Genomic DNA, 16556 nt, shown 5'->3' with positions numbered 1-16556 from the left:
AGCCGCTTACGCACGCGCAGACGCTCAAAATGCGCAGAATCGGTGAATCACGACCTGTGGGTTGCGTTCTGCTCAGGATGCGAACGGGGCTCCGGAACGGATCCCGTTCGCATCCAGAGGTACTACTGTATAAGGGCTCTTGTGTCCCCTATAAGGGAATAAAGGCAGATTTTTGTTTATTATTATTATTTATTATTCGGTATTTGAACCATTGGTACAGTGGTACCTCGGGTTACATACGCTTCAGGTTACATACGCTTCAGGTTACAGACTCCGCTAACCCAGAAATAGTACCTTGGGTTAAGAACTTTGCTTCAGGATGAGAACAGAAATCGTGCGGCGGCAGTGGGAGGCCCCATTAGCTAAAGTGGTACCTCGGGTTAAGAACAGTTTCAGGTTAAGAACGAATTAAGTTCTTAACCCAAGGTACCACTGTATTAATGATTGTATTATAGATGGGTGTTGCTATTGTAATGGGTGTTGCTATTGTAATGGGAAACTAAGGAAACTAAGAAACAATATTATCAGAAAGCACTTTTGTTCCAAAACCAAGCAAAACCCCAAATCCTTCTTCTGCAGTCATCCAGCCCTTAAGGCGGTGCTGTGCTGACAAAGCGAGCCTCTTCTGACTGATCTTTTTTTCCTCCTCCCCTCTTCTCCCCACCTCGTCTTCTTCCTTTCCTGCTAATACATGTGTTTCTTGTTTTCTACTGTAGCATATGCAGCGCGGCTCATATTTATATTTTAAGTGGGTCTGGTGGGTGGGCTCTAAGGAGCAGCCTCTCCCCCCGCCCTTCCACAGGAAGTAGTCCAAAACATTAAAAAAAAGAGATTCCCCCCCTTTCTCTTTTCACTTCTTTCTTTTCAAAACCATCCTAATAATTAAAAGCAATCATTTTGCAAGGCGGCTGCTCCTCCCAGCTTGAAATCTGATCCTAACTGCTACTGCAAAGAAAGTTGTGTGAGTGTGTGCGTATGTGTTTGGGGTTTCTCTCTCTTCTTTTTTTGCAAGATGCGCGGAGGGGGGGGGAGTAAGGAGGGGGGTGATTTTTTTTTCTTTCAAAAAAAAAGGGGAAGGAAGGCGGATCCACGTGGTTTAATCGGAGACAGACAGAGATCCCATTGTTCGCAATCAATATATAAAAAAAGAGGCAGCCGGGGCTTTTGGAAGGGGGGGGGGGAGAATTAGATGCGGGAAGATTCGGAAGCTGCATTCAGACGTACATCTTGCAAGAGGAGGATTCCAACCAGTCGGTATTTCTGATTGAAAGCGGGAGGGGGGAAAATAAGACGACGACTTTGCGACCCAAGAAAGCTAAAGTTTGTTCTGTGTTTTCTTTTTCCTTTTTCCATCTCCTGATTTTGCTCATTTTTTAAAAAAAAGGTGGAGTGGGGGGTGATTGAAGATTTGGGGGCAGGGGTGCTTTTTTGAGGGGATGGGGGGAATTATTCTTCTTTTTTACCTTTTTCCCACAAAGGCCCAAACAAAAACAAAAAAGGACTGGAAATCGGGACGGTTGAAATTTATTTATTTTTTTGCACCGAGAATTGGGTGTTTTGTTACCGGGTTTGGGGGGGGACACGCGGATTTAGTTGCACCTGGGGGGGCAATAATAGATTATTACTAATTTAACAGGAAGGAGTTGAGAATCGGGTAGGATTATAGATATTCTCTTATTTATTCAAAGTCTTTCTCTCTTTTTTGTATTTGAGAGAGTTGGCCCCCTCCACCCAAAACAATGGGTGTGTAGTTTTCTGAAAGAGTTTCTCATTTTAAATCTGATTTTAATTTATTTATTTTTAAATTGAAATGTTAAAATACTTAGTGTAGTGTGGGAGAGGAACAAGTTCTCCCAAGACTTTTACTTTTTAAGAATCCATCCGGTTTTGTGTTGCAATGCTTTCGTTAAACACTTTTGTGCATTTGCACGAGGTGGGGGCTTTCTCCCTCCTTCCAAATTTAAGATTGCAAACTGCTGTGCGTTGATGGGGAAGGGGCTTCCTTTTTCCCCCTTACTGCGCTTTGTTCTGTTTTCAATACATTTGGGGGGGGGGCGAACAGCTGGGTGTCCTTTTTGTTTTTTTAAAAGCAATTGAAAAGTTGTGTATTTATTCCAGATATTTGTTTCTTGGGGTGCAATCGGGCTTCGGAGGACACCCCTTCCAATTTCTCATTGCATTATCTCCCAATTTCTCATTGCATTATCTGTTTAATGAAATCTGGTGTGTTGGTCAGGTCAGTTTAATAGTTAAATTTCCAAAATTGCTGGGGGAGTCTCTCCCCTCTTGTAAGTGTAGCAAACACTGAGACAGTGAGAAGTAAGTTGTTTTTTTTCTTGTGTGTGTGTTTTTTTTGCTGAGGGAGGGGGGGAATTCCCTGGTTTAAAACTGGGGGGAAAGGCTAAATTGGAGGGAGGGAGTCATATATTTAAAGGGGTAACTTTGAGGGGATATTTAGGGTCTTTTCCTTTCCATTGAATGGGGGTTGTGTGGTCAAAAAACCCTCAGTTTTAATGTATGGGGCTTGACTCACCCTCTTGTTATTTTATAGGGGGTCCTTAGGGAGCACATATATATCTATATATATGCCTAAATTTGGGGAACAAATGAATAGATATTTTTTTTGAGACAACTGGGGAAGGAGCTTGGGCTTCCCCCATATTTTATGGGGTGTCGGGTTATTTGGGGGACTCTTAGCCCTATATTTGACCTACAATGGGGAGTTGCTGTGTTTTCCTGTGAGGTGTCCCGCCCCCAAACAAAAAACCCCAACCCTTTCCCTCTTTAATTTTGGAGAAGCATGGGCCATTTTTTGTGTGTGTTTGTAAGGGATAGACTGTGAGTTTGTTAGCATCCGACCCCCTTTTATATAAAAAAATGGCTTGCTCTATATCCCCTAACCTTTTTTGGGTGGGGTGGAAAGGGGAAGGACTACTGTGGACATGGGGGGGGTGTCACAGGATGTTCCCTTGCCGCCCTAAAACTATAGGGCCCCCAAAATGGGAAAATTTGGTTTCATGCTAGGGGGCTGGTTGTGTGGGAATGGGTTGCCCCACTTTGTGTGGGGTTCTTTTGGAGCAAGCCTCTTGAATGGCAACAAAATTGACAAGTTTTATTTGGGGTTGGTGTCTAAGGCCTAGTTTACGAATTTCCCCTATTCACACGCCAAACTCTGGTTTTGTGAGGGTGCTTATGTGAAAGAGAATCAATTCCCTGCCCCACATATTGCATTATTGGGGGGGGAGCAGGCTATCTAGGTTCCCCCTCCCCATACTTAAAACACATATAAGTAAATTATTGGGGGTTTTGCCCCCTGACCCACTGTTAGGATGGGGTTAGCCCAGGGGTAGGCAACCTAAGGCCCGGGGGTCGGATACGGCCCAATCGCCTTCTCAATCCGGCCCACATGTAAAGTGTTTTCACATGAGTAGTATGTGTGCTTTTATTTAAAATGCATCTCTGGGTTATTTGTGGGGCCTGCCTGGTGTTTTTACATGAGTAGAATGTGTGCTTTTATTTAAAATGCATCTCTGGGTTATTTGTGGGGCATAGAAATTCGTTCATTTCCCCCCAAAAAATATAGTCTGGCCCACCACATGGTCTGAGGGACGGTGGACCGGCCCACAGCTGAAAAAGGTTGCTGACCCCTGGGTTAGCCCATTACATTATTTCCCACCTCCCCAATATTTATGGGGGTTCTCACCCCAAAATCTTTTTGGGGTTCTCGCTTTTTCGCTGCGGGGTAGAGATATTTTATAGAGGGGCTCCATCTATTTGGCTGGCCAAATTTGTTTCATTTTCTAAAGGCTATGTGGGGTTTAATGTTTGGGGATGGGTTGAGCTATTAGCCAGCCGCCCCCCCCCAAAAAAAAATAACCCCGTCTTTATTTTGTGGGGTTATCACTCCCTCTTTCATATATGGGAGTTTATATTTCCCCACCACACAAACACAAAAGTTTGGTTCGTGGTCCCAGGGGCTGCTGTGGGGCTACTGCCCTTGCCCCCCCCCAGTTTTTTGTGGGGGTGAGAATTTGAGGGGTACACCTTGTAATGGGTTTGGGGGTGGGGTTCCCCCCCCAAGGGTTCCTAGTGGGGAGCCAAATTGGTGGGAATTTCTCCCCATAAACCCCACTTATAATTGAATGGAGGGGTTTCCTCCAAATTGGGAAAACTGCAGTTTTAAATTGTACCTCTCAATGTTGGTTTTCTTTGGGGGGGGGAGATAATAATGCCCCCTCTTTCAAGGCTGGCATGGGAGAGGGTTCGCTCTGCTTCACCCCACTTCCCTGAAGAATTGGGATAAGGTAGATCATGTAATTACGATTTGAGAGCCTTTTGGAGGGGAGAAAATGCCCCTTCTCCATAAAGTTGGGGGTGTTTTATGAAAGGGGGGGAATAAAAAATCAACTGTTCTGGTTTTTGTTTTAAACACCAACAAGCCAATTTTAGAGGGTGATTTACTACCATCCCCCCAATAATTTGAACAGTTTTTGGTCCCCTCCGCAAAACCCTTCATTGTGTGTTTTGGTGTGGGGGTTAAGCATTTGAATGGGGGGGGGGGTCGTCCATCCCTCCATTTCATAACAAATGATACTTTCCACTGCTGTGTATTTTAAGAGAGTTCTGCCACCTTCTTTAAAAATATGCAGGAAAAAGGAACGGGCAGGGTAATAGGGTTTTTGTAAAAGGCGTTGAGGGATTCCCCCCTCCCTTTAAACCATCAAGTGGAATATAAATTCCATGAAATAAAATAAATTTCACTTTTGTAGTGCTTAAATAGTGTTGGGTCTAGGCCCTAGGAGGGACTCGGGTTTCAAATTCAATCTCGAGCCTGACCTACCTCACAGGGTTGTTGTAAAGATGATCTTGTGTTTGCTTCCAACTTCACAATTCTATGAAATGGGGAGGAGAACTTATGCATGCCTTCTTAAGTTCCTTAAAGGAAAAAAGGCAATAAATAAATAGCGTCCAAAAAATTGTGTATTTGGAGAAGGGGAAGAGGGCTAGGAGCCCCTGCCTCAGTTTCCTCTCTCTCTCTCTCTCTGCTGTTCTGTTTTCATTTATAAATTTCACAAAATTTATAAACCCTGTGATGGTAATGGGGAAAAACCCTCAAAAAAATAAAACAAGGCAATTTTCAGTAAAAATGGCAAAAAGCATCTATTTATAACATTTTTTTGAGACTTCTTCCAAGACTCAAGGCAGCTTACAATAAATGAAAACAAGGTGGATAAAAGTACAGAAAACTGGGAAACATTTAAAAGTCGATGGTGAAATAAGTAATTAAGTGATTAAATAAGTTTTGATGGATGTAATAATGGAATACAGAATGGTTTATGTAAAATATGACGTGCAAAATGAACCATGGAAAGAGAAGAAAGAAAGTCACTGATATTTTAAGGACGTTTAAACGAGTATTCTAAATTGTAAAACAGGCAATTTAATGAAAATTTTATTATTATTTTTTAAAAAGTAATGAAATGCCAATAGAATCGAAACGGTGTAATTGAAAACAAATGTATTAAAATCTAGATAATAATCAGTGATTAACTCAAAAGGGTCAGTTATGCCGTGGTGGCCTAGTGGTTAGAGTGTAGGACTAGGAGCTGGAAAAGACCAGGGTTCAAATCCCGCCATCATGAAGCTCACTGGGCGACCTTGGGGGCCGCCTCTCGGCCAAAGCCTACCTCGCAGGCTTGTTGTTGGGTTTAAAGGATGGGGGAGAGAACCAGGAACTCATTGGAGGAAAAGGGGGGACGTAGATGAAAAAGTGAAATGAATTCTGCAGTAACGCCCCCCCCATTGATCCCTTTCCCCCCTTTTGCAGGAGGGACGATCCGGGGAGATCGAAGGCGGGCGACCAGGATGCCCAGGCGGAAAGCGACGGCGGCTTCTTCGGCCACCTGGGACGGTGCCGGCAACGGGACCGGAGGCACGCGCAAGCGGTCCACCCTGCCTCGTGGGGCGCCCCCTCCGGGGAAGAAGAAGGCCCGGGACGGAGGGGGCAGCGGCAGCAGCAACGGGGGTGGCGGCAGCAGCGGGGACGAGCAGGACGGGCTGGCGCTGCCACCTCCCCCCGTGGCGGTAGGAGGGGGCAAGAAGCCAGGCCGGGCAGGAGGAGGACGGGGCGCCGGGGAGCAGCCCCCCCAGAACCAGGAGTCTCCACAGCCTGCCGTGGTGGTCAGCGAGCCGGAACACAGCAAGGAACGCATTGTAAGATATTCCCAAAATTGCTGTTTTTCTGCGGGGTGTTCATGCTGATCGCTGGGGGTCTAAGTGGCTGGAGAGGGTCCTCTGTTTCGGGAAAGAGGGTCTCTTATCTGGGGAGGTGCCGTGATGGGGGACCTACCTGTTTGGGGGGTTTCCTTGTGTTAGGGGGGGAAGGATTAGGAGTTGGGGACCCTCTGATTTGCAGGGTGAGGTGTAAAATACAGTGGTACCTTGGGCTATATACGCTTCAGGTTACATACATTTCAGGTTACAGACTCCGCTAACCCAGAAATAATACCTCTGGTTAAGAACTTTGCTTCAGGATGAGAACAGAAATCGCGCAGCAACGGGAGGCCCCATTAGCTGAAGCGGTGCTTCAGGTTAAGATCAGTTTCAGGTTAAGAACGGACCTCCGGAACGAATTAAGTTCTTAACCCGAGGTACCACTGTATTTAGAGGTAGGAAGAGCATTGATATTTTGAAGGGGGGGTTATACCTTGTTTTAGGGAGGAGAGATTAGGAGTTGGCAACCCCCTGTTTAAGGGGAAAGGGTGGATTACGTAGAGATGGGAATATTGGCAGGGGTGGTCTCATTCACTGAGAAGGAAGGAGTGTATTGTGAGTGAAGGTTCTGAGTCTACTTGGAAAGCTGTTTGGGGTGGGGTGGGGGGAAGACGACAGGGACTCCCCTTTTGGGGGCTGGAAATTATAGGGCAGCGTTCCCTAACACAGAATGTTGTTGGATTCCAAACCCCATTAGTCCCAGCCATCAAGGCCATTGGTCAGGTGCTTGTACCCCAGATGTATGGAGGGCAACAGGTTGAAGGCAGATATGGGGCTGCCTCCATCTTTTGGGGATGGGGGGATGGAGAGCATGGGAGCCTCCTCCATCCTGTTACCATCTCCCTCTTCCTTTGCAGGGGTTGCAGACAAGGGAAGTGGGGTGCTGGTAGATACTTGTACAGAAATGACAGGCAAAGGTTGTAGCTAGCTCAGGGATAAGAGGATTGGAAGCCAGTGCCAGCCCTACTCCGAGTAGACCCATTGAAATTAATTGACGTGGCTAACTTGGGTTCAGGCAACTGGGGCTGCCCCCCTACCTGAGACTTTTGGTCTGAAAAGGCCCTGTTCCATTTAAATTGGCCCTAAATTCAGAACAAAGAGGACTAGAATCTTGCTTGATTTTTTTAGGGGAAGGGCTGTGGTGTAGTGCGTTGCAAGCTGAAAACCCCAGATACGGTTCCTGCTATCACCCAGGTATGGGTGGAAAGGCTCCCTGACTGAAATGCTGCGGAGCTGCTGCTGCGAGTCCGTGTCGACAGTACTGAGCTAGGCAGCAGACCAGTCCTCTGAATCAGTATAAGGCAGGTTCCTAAATTACTGTGTCTTTGTGGAAAGAGGCATAGCTCAGCGTGAGAGCCCCTTCTTTGCATGCAGAAGGACGCAGGTCCAATCCCCAACAGCACCTCCAGATAGGAAAAGACACCCCTTTCCTAAAACCCTCGAGAACCACTGCCAGCCAGTGTTGACAACATTGGGTCTGGTGGACAAATGGTTCAAAGCCTCCTTTCTGTATTCCTCTGGCAATGATCTCGAGTTTTTCAATTTCATCCCCTTGCAGTTTCCATCAGATACAGACTCTGTTCACATTGGAGCAGCAAACTAGCAAGCTTCCTCCTGCCCCCCCAGCCCCAAAGCACCCCCAAAACACAATGCACTTGGGGGGGCTGTGGCGCTAGTTGGCATCTGTTGCTGTTTGCAAACCCCAAAGACGTAGCATGCAGCGATTCAAGATGTTAGGACTGGCATGCCTGTGTTATAAGGCCACTTGGGGGGGGAGGTTCCCCCTCCCTTGGCTCTGGGAATCCACGTGAGGACACGATGCTGATGCTTGCCCTCCGCCCGCTAGGAGGGGCTGGAGGCTTCCCTGTCCGACCGCGTGGGGGCCCACCCACCCCCTTTCTCTGGGTAAGGGAAGTCCTCCTGCAGAGCAGAGAAGCCCGGCCCCTACAGACAGCAGGGCCTGTCTGCAAACTCCCACATTCCCACCCCCTCCTCCTCTGCCTTTTGTCTGCCTCCAGGCCTGCCAAGGCAAGACCGCAGTGGAGGGAGGAGGGAGAATTGCGAGGGGGGGGAAACAAAAACCAGTGGGCTGTTTCTTGCTTGTTAAAACGGCCAGGCTAATTTTGTGGTGTAGTGGTTAAGAGCGGTAGTCACGTAATCTGGGAAACCGGGTTCGTGTCTCCGCTCCTCCACATGCAGCTGCTGGGTGACCTTGGGCCAGTCACACTTCTGTGAAGTCTCTCAGCCCCACTCACCTCACAGAGTGTTTGTTGTGGGGGAGGAAGGGAAAGGAGAATGTTAGCCGCTTTGAGACTCCTGAAGGGGAGTGAAAGGCGGGATATCAAATCCAAACTCTTCTTCTTCTTCTTCTTCTTCTTCTTTTTAAAGTTGCTGCTTTTTGGCTGCAGGAGCACCAAACTTGCTTCCTCATTGCCAGCTGCTGGAAGCCCCAGGAAGGGCAGAGCGTTGCTCTTGGGGTTGGAGCTTGTTTGCAGATTTCCCATTATGGGCACCTATGAGGACTAAGGTGGTTGACCAGCCTGATCCATCTCCTGCAGGACTCTTACGATGTTCTTCCGCAGTGTGACGCAGGATGCCTCTGATTGCCAATTGCAGGCAACTGCCAATGGGCAGAGTTTGGGGTCTTCCTTGAGGGTTTCCTTTTGAGTGGCCCCAAAGGACAGGATGCTAGACTAAGAGGGGGCCCCTCTGGCCTGATCCAGTCATAGGAACCTTGTTGCTTCTGTTTAGTGTGGACACCCCCTCGGTGTTTACACACAGCTCGATTGTTGAAGGTAGCGATGACCACCAACTGATGGCTTTGCAAGCGGATTGGGCAAATTCGCAAAGGGCAATGAGACAATCCAAAGTGTTGGTGTTGACCTTTAAAGCCCTAAATGGCCTTGGCCCAGTATACCTGAAGGAGCGTCTCCACCCCCATCGTCCAGCCCGGACACTGAGGTCCAGCATTGAGGGCCTTCTGGTGGTTCCCTCCCTGCGAGAAGCAAAGCTACAGGGAACCAGGCAGAGGGCCTTCTCGGTAGTGGCACCCGCCCTGTGGAAGGCCCTCCCATCAGATGTCAAAGAGAAGAACAACTACCTGACATTTAGAAGACATCTGAAGGCAGCCCTGTTTAGGGAAGTTTTTAATGTGTGACATTTTAATGTATTTTTAATCTTTGTTGGATGATGCCCAGAGTGGCTGGAGAAATCCAGCCAGATGGGCGGGGTACAAATAATAAATTATTATTATTATTATTATTATTATTATTATTATTATTATTATTATTATTCTAACTACAATGGCTATGCTCTGCCCTCTGCAGTCAAAGGCAGCAATGTTTCTGAATAATAGTTGCTGAAAACCACAGGACAGGGAGGGCTGTTGTGCTTGGGTCCCAGTAGCGGGTTCCCAAGGGGCACCTGAGGATGCCAGACTACAGGAGCCATTGGCCTGATCCAGCTGGCAGCTCTTCCATTCTTCCGCTGTCAGTTAGGCTTCTGAATCGCAAGTAGGGTTGCTCTTATGCTCAGATCCTGCTTGAGAGCATCTCATAACGGGCATCAGGGCATCCGACTGGGAGTACAGGACGCTACACCGAGATTAAAGGTCAAGCGGTGGCGCTGTGATCTAAACCATGGGTAGACAAACTAAGGCCCGGGGGCCGGATCCAGCCCAATTGCCTTCTAAATCTGGCCCGCGGATGGTCCAGGAATTGGTGTGCTTTTACATGAGTAGAATGTGTGCTTTTATTTAAAATGCATCTCTGCATCGCTTCTCGGCCTTTTGGATAAGATCAAGTGTAGTGTAAAATGCATCTCTGGGTTATTTGTAGGGCATAGGAATTTGTTCATTTCCCTCCCCCAATATAGTCTGGCCCCCCACAAGGTCTGAGGGACAGTGGACTGGCCCCCTGCCGAAAACGTTCGCTGACCCCTGGTCTAAACCACTGAGCCTCTTGGGCTTGCCGACCAGAAGGTCAGCGGTTCGAATCCCCACAACGGGGTGAGCTCCCGTTGCTCTGTCCCAGCTCCTGCCAACCTTGTGGTTCAAAAGCACACCAGCGCAAGTAGATAAATAGGTACTGCTCTGGCGGGGAGGTAAATGGCCTTTCCGTGCGTTCTGGTTTCCGTCACGGTGTCCCGTTGCACCAGGAGCGGATTGGTCATGCTGACCACATGACCCGGAAAGCTGCCTGTGGACAAACACCAGGCCTGAAAGCGAGATGGGTGCTGCACCCCATAGTCGCCTTTGACTGGACTTAACCGTCCAGGGGTCCTTTACCTATACACCAAGATTGGCCATTGGCCAGATCCATTGGGCCTTTCTTACATTCTTAAAACTTTTTTTTTTTAAGTAAATCCCAGGTTTGCAGGAAGAGCATACGAAATTGTTCACACCCAGTCTGTGTTTCCATAGTCAAGGTTTGGGTCCTGACTTGGTTGAGAGAGAGAGAGAGCGTTTTATGTTGGTGTTGCATCTAGGCCAGCCTCTCACCGTGGCCAACCAGATGTCTGTGGGAAACCTACAAGCAAAAGATGAGTACAAGGACCCTCTCTCCACCCCCACCCCCTTTGTGGTCTCCAGAAACTCTAATTCAGAAGCGTTGCTGCCTGCAACTGTGAGGCAGAGCATAACCATGGTTGGCTAATAGCCATCAATAGCCCCTTTCTCGGGGAACTTGCCCGGTCTTCTTTTAAAGACATCTGGTTTGGTGGCCGTTGCTGCCTCCTGCAGCAGTGAGTTCCATAGTTGTGCTGCATGAAGAAGTACTTTCTGTTATCCGTCCTGAACCTAGGGCGTTTTGCGGTGTGTCTGCTCAAAAGGAAGTCCTGTTGACTTCAGTCTGGGACTTTTGCATCTAACTTTGGAGGGGAGAGCAGAGCATCACTGGGGAAACCCAGCCAGGTGGGCAGGGTATAAATAATAAAATTATTATTATTATGCTGACAGAATGGCACCCACACCCTGCCCTCGCAACCCAGACACAGCACCTGAAGTCAGCATCGTTTCCTGTCACTCTTTCCTGTTTCTCTTTGTAGTGCTTTCTTTTTCTCTCTCTCTCTTTGCCGTGATCTGAATTGCTTCCATCCCAGGCACACACACTGGTCATAATGCCGTTTGTTGTTGCAAAATTAAGTCTGGGGCAGAGGGGATCAGGTGGGCTGGTGGGATTGGAACAGGGCTGGATTTGGGTTTGACGAGGCCCTAAGCTACTGAAGGTCATGGGGCCCTTTTATATGTGCAGCTGTCCTGTGTCAACAACAAATTGTTGCTCTTTTTTGTGTTGAATATATGCTATGTCAGCGGTCACCAACGTCCGGCCCAGGGGCTGGATAAGGCCTGAGACCCTCGTTTATCTGGCCCACGGCAACCCCTGTTGCCGCCGCCCGCTCTCACCGGTGCCACGCGGGGGTCGGAGGAGCACCGGAAATAGCTTGTGCACATGTGCAGGGGCCTCCTACGCGTGTGCAGGTGCTATTTCCAGTGCACCTCCGACCCAGAAGTGTTCTGGAAATAGCGTGTGCGCATGCGTACGGGTGCACGCTTCCTCGCCCTCTGCGCGGTCGTCACTGGAGACACTGGTCCAAGGCGAGAAAAGCTTGCTGACCCCTGTGCTATATGGTAATTGATGGGACCTAATAGGTATCTCAAGGCATTTGCATATGTAGCCATGCAACCAGTCAATGCAGAATGTAGGCACCCTATACAGTGGTACCTGTACGCTTCGGGGTACATACGCTTCAAGTTACACACTCTGCTAACCTAGAAATAGTGCTTCAGGTTAAGAACTTTGCTTCAGGATAAGAACAAAAATCGGGCTCCAGCGGCGCGGTCGCAGCAGGAGGCCCCATTAGCTAAAGTGGTGCTTCAGGTTAAGAACAGTTTCAGGTTAAGTACGGACCTCGGGAACAAATTAAGTACTTAACCTGAGGTACCACTGTATATAGAAATGAGCAAACCAGTGATATTTTAGGGAGCAGGCTAGCAGGCGGGGCCCATTACATCATAGGGGCCTACACAAAACAAACACTTGCTGTATGTAGGTTTTATTTTATTTGTTTTTTATCTTATATTTTGGAAATGTACATCCAGTGGTTTTTTTTTCCCTTTAAATTTTTTGGGGGCCCCCAAGAGATAGGGGCCCTAAGTTTTAGCTTATACAGTGGACCCTCCGGATATGAACTTAATTTGTCCTGGTGGATTTCAAATGCTGCATCTGATACTTTCTCTTTTTCTCTCTCACCTTCTCTACCCCTCATAGAAGCTTGAAGGATCCAAGTTCAAAGGGCAGCTTCTGATATTTGGAGCCACCAACTGGGACTTGATTGGCCGTAAGGAAGTGCCTAAGCAGCAAGGTAGGTAGAATGCTACTTTTCCAGATTACAGTGGAACCTCTACTCACATACAGAATCCGTTCCGGGGGTCCGTTTGTGAGTCGATCTGGGTCGCTGGGATAAGCGCTGTTCTGTGCATGTGCAGCGGCAGAAGCCACTTCTGCGCATGCGCAATCACGGCAAACCTGGTATTTACTTCCGGATTTGCCGCAGTCACGAGTTGGATTGTTTGCAAGTAGGGGTGGTGGTGAGTCGAGGTTCTACTGTATTTTTAAGGTGGAAAGTTGGGCCTGTGCAATGTTGCTCAAGTTTGTTTTGTTTTTGAAAATAATTTTTATTTGGTTTTACAAGTGTAGCGTTATGACAGTACCAATAAATACCAACATTTAGAGCTTTCTCTGAATCTCTAGACTTCCCTCTATCCCCTCCTATTGTCAACGTTTTCACCTGCATATTATTTCATAGTCAATACTGTGGTACCTCCGGTTATTAACTTAATTCGTTCCAGAGGTCCGTTCTTAAGCCGAAACCATTCTTAACATGAGGCGCGCTTTTGCTAATGGCTGCTGCCGCTAGCATCCAGGGGCAAAGTTTGCAACCAGGAGCATCTACTTCCGGGTTAGCGGGGCTCATAACCCAAAGCGTTCGTAAGGAGGGCAGTACGTAACACGAGGTTCCACTGTATTTTAAATCTGTCCATACTGTCCATAATACTTACTACATTTCAAGTGTTATTAGAATTCTGCTGATGTTTTCATCTGCTTTCTGTGGTCTCCTAAATAAACAAGTTTGTTTTAAGCATGCCTTCTCCATTCCACGGAATTGGGGTACAATTCACACCAGCCCCTTAGGCCTGCATTCAGCATCGTCGTGGGCCTAAGGCTGTTCAAGCGCACACTTCAGAAGGCCAAGGGTGCCCCTGAGCGTGTGCAGATCTCAGCTTGTCACACTGCCCATTAACCACGACCCGCTCCGCACAATCTAGGGCAGCCTTCTGAAAACTGGCACCCTCCAGGTGATTTGGGAACTGTAGTTTCCTCTTCACAGAGCTGTCAGTCCCAGCACCTTCAACACGCTGCAGTTCCCAGGAAGTTGCATGTGCATCGGATAGGCTTTAAATATGGAGTGTGGGTCTGCCCTACAACTCCCAGCATTAGCTGAGATCCCTGCAAGGGGTTGGACCACATGACCCTTAGGATCTCTTCCAAAGCTGCGATTTTATTCTTGACTACTGGCTATTGTGCATGCTCTAGTTATCTCCCGCTTGGACTCTTGCAACGCGCTCTACGTGGGGCTACCTTTGAAGGTGACCCGGAAACTGCAATTAATCCAGAATGCGGCAGCTACACTGGTGACTGGGAGCGGCCGCCGGGACCACATAACACCGGTTCTGAGAGATCTGCATTGGCTCCCAGTACGTTTCCGAGCACAATTCAAAGTGTTGGTGCTGACCTTTAAAGCCCTAAATGGCCTCGGTCCAGTATACCTGAAGGAGCGTCTCCATCCCCATCGTTCAGCCCAGACACTGAGATCCAGCACCGAGGGCCTTCTGGCGGTTCCCTCATTGCGAGAAGTAAGGTTACAGGAAACCAGGCAGAGGGCCTTCTCGGTAGTGGCGCCTGCCCTGTGGAACGCCCTCCCAGCAGATGTCAAAGCAATAAACAACTATTTTACTTTTAAAAGTCATCTGAAGGCAGCCCTCTTTAGGGAAGTTTTTAATGTTTGAAGCTGTACTGTTTTTAATATTCAGTTGGAAGCCGCCCAGAGTGGCTGGGGAAACCCAGCCAGATGGGCGGGGTATAAATAATAAATTATTGTTGTTGTTGTTGTTGTTGTTGTTGTTGTTGTTGTTGCCCCCCGGGGCTGGTAGGAATTGTAGTTTTGTCTGCAGAGCCCCAGACTGGACAAGGCTGATCTAAACACGTTTTATAAGCATTGTTGTCGCAACATATATTTTCAGGGCTAGGCTGCTCCTGAAATTATTTTCTCGTGGAGCCTCTGTTGCTGAATGGTTGTGTTTTAGCGGGTGGGGTTTCTTCCCTATTATTTATCTCTTTTTTATGGTGCTGTATTTCTTTCCATTTCTGTTACCATCAGCTGCTCTTCCATCAAGGCTCTTAGGCCTCATGACAATACGAAAAACTGGTTTTTGATTTGGGTTGGGTTTTCTTCTTTTGAGATGAAAAATATTTAATCATCCGGCACGTTCATAACTTGACTATTGCTCGGTCCTTCTTGGCTAAGGGGAGTTGTGTGAGCACCAGAAAGATAAAGAATGTGAAAAAAGGGTACCAAATATATTTATATATAAAATCTGTAACTCCTGTACTCAGAGACCTGCACTGAAGGCCTCTACTGATGTCTAAACCGCTGAGCCTTTTGGGTTTGCCAATCGCAAGGTTGGCGGTTCAAATCCCTGTGATGGGGTGAGCTCCCGTTGCTCTGTCCCTGCTTCTGCCAACCTAGCAGTTTGAAAGCACGGCAGTGCAAGTAGATAAATAGGTACCACTGCTGCAGGAAGGTAAACGGTGTTTCTGTGTGCTCTGGCATTCGTCACGGTGTGCCATTGTGCCAGAAGCAGTTTAGTCCTGCTGGCCACATGACCCGGAAAGCTGTCTGTGGACATACACCGGCTCCCTCAGCCTGAAAGCGAGATGAGTGCCGCACCCCATAGTTGCCTTAGACTGGACTTAACCATCCAGGGGTCCTTTAACTTTTACCTTTTTACTATAGGTCTGTTCCAGCTGAAGGCCTCTACTGATGTTGCTAGGTTTAAAGGTAAAGGGACCCCTGACCATTAGGTCCAGTCACGGATGACTCTGGGGTTGCGGCGCTCATTTTGCTTTATTGGCCGAGGGAGCTGACATACAGCTTCCGGGTCATGTGGCCAGCATGACTAAGCCACTTCTGGCGAACCAGAGCAGCGCACGAAGCCATGCTAAATAGATGGAACTCTCTCATATCCAGGGGTAATCTACCTGCAAATTCTGGTCCCTGGGATTCTGAAGCGGGGAGATCATTGCTGTTGCTCTCAGGTCCCACTTGCAAGCTTCCCATAATAAGCTAGATTTGCAACTGTTAGAACAGGATTCTGTCCGATGGGGGATCTGCTCACTGGCTCATTAAGGCACGCATTTTAAGCTGCTGGTATGTATCAAAATGCAGATTGAGTGGCGGGAGGGGGGGTGGATAGCGTTGCCACCCTGCAGATTTTCCTTATCTCTGGAGCTGACATCTGCCTCCCAGCTCAGACTGTGGTCTCTTTGTTTGGCATCTGGCTTAAAAGACATCTGAGCTCAGGCTGTGATCTCCAGGAAGACAAAAGGTTGGGGGCAGGGGGGAGAGAGAGAGAAAGAGAAAGAAAGAAAAAGGCAGGCAGAAGGGAGAGGGGTTGCAAAATGTAGACAGGGCAACGGAGCGCACGTTGCGATTGCAGAAGGGCCCGAGAGTCTACCCCTGGCAATTTCCTGTTAGAGAAAGAAGTGTGGGAAACAGAGGTCAGACAGACAGACAGACAGACCTGGGAAGGATGCTACCAGCTGCAGCAAATGATGCTGGACCTATGAATCATTTGGCCCGGTCTAGTGGGAGGAAGTGCTTTCCTTCTGACTTGGAGGGCACGGGTAAATGTGTGGCATTTGGGTCTCAGCGGAGAAAATTATGGATTTGCATCTCAAGGGTGTTTTTAGCCATGGTAGAAATGGAGCAGCCAGACCTGTAAGGAATGGTTGCAACATTTGGGACTTTTTAGTTTAGTGCAAAAGGGGGGCAGGATCAGCTAGACCTGTCTTTTATTTTTTGTCTGTGTGTAGATTTATTGCGGGTGGCGCTGTGGGTTAAACCACAGAGCCTAGGATTTGTCGATCAGAAGGTCAGCGGTTCAAATCCCCGTGACGGTGTGAGCTCCTGTTGCTCGGTCCCTGCTCCTGCCAACCTAGCAGTTC

General features: G+C 48.1%; 1 protein-coding gene across 5 annotated transcripts in view; it reads left to right on the top strand.

The window, feature by feature from the left end:
• The first annotated feature begins 752 nt into the window (after window positions 1-752).
• Window positions 753-16556, top strand: part of RCC2 (regulator of chromosome condensation 2) — a 32176-nt gene continuing 16372 nt past the window's right edge. Inside the window, exons 1-3 of one of the 5 annotated variants that reach the window (XM_081203087.1) lie at window positions 753-961; window positions 5828-6213; window positions 12540-12633. In XM_081203087.1, the coding sequence (XP_081059213.1) occupies window positions 5866-6213; window positions 12540-12633 (442 nt within the window). In that variant the 5' untranslated portion in view covers window positions 753-961; window positions 5828-5865. Of the gene's footprint in view, window positions 962-1082; window positions 1321-5827; window positions 6214-12539; window positions 12634-16556 lie in introns of those variants that run through there. The other 4 variants (XM_081203088.1, XM_081203084.1, XM_081203085.1 and 1 more) reach the window with 4 other exon arrangements.

Source organism: Podarcis bocagei, assembly GCF_964188305.1.
Source record: "Podarcis bocagei genome assembly, chromosome: 7".
In the NCBI taxonomy this organism is placed as follows: Eukaryota; Metazoa; Chordata; class Lepidosauria; order Squamata; family Lacertidae; genus Podarcis; species Podarcis bocagei.
The sequence above is the reverse complement of the archived record's forward strand: the minus strand, read 5'-3'. Positions and strand labels throughout refer to the sequence as shown.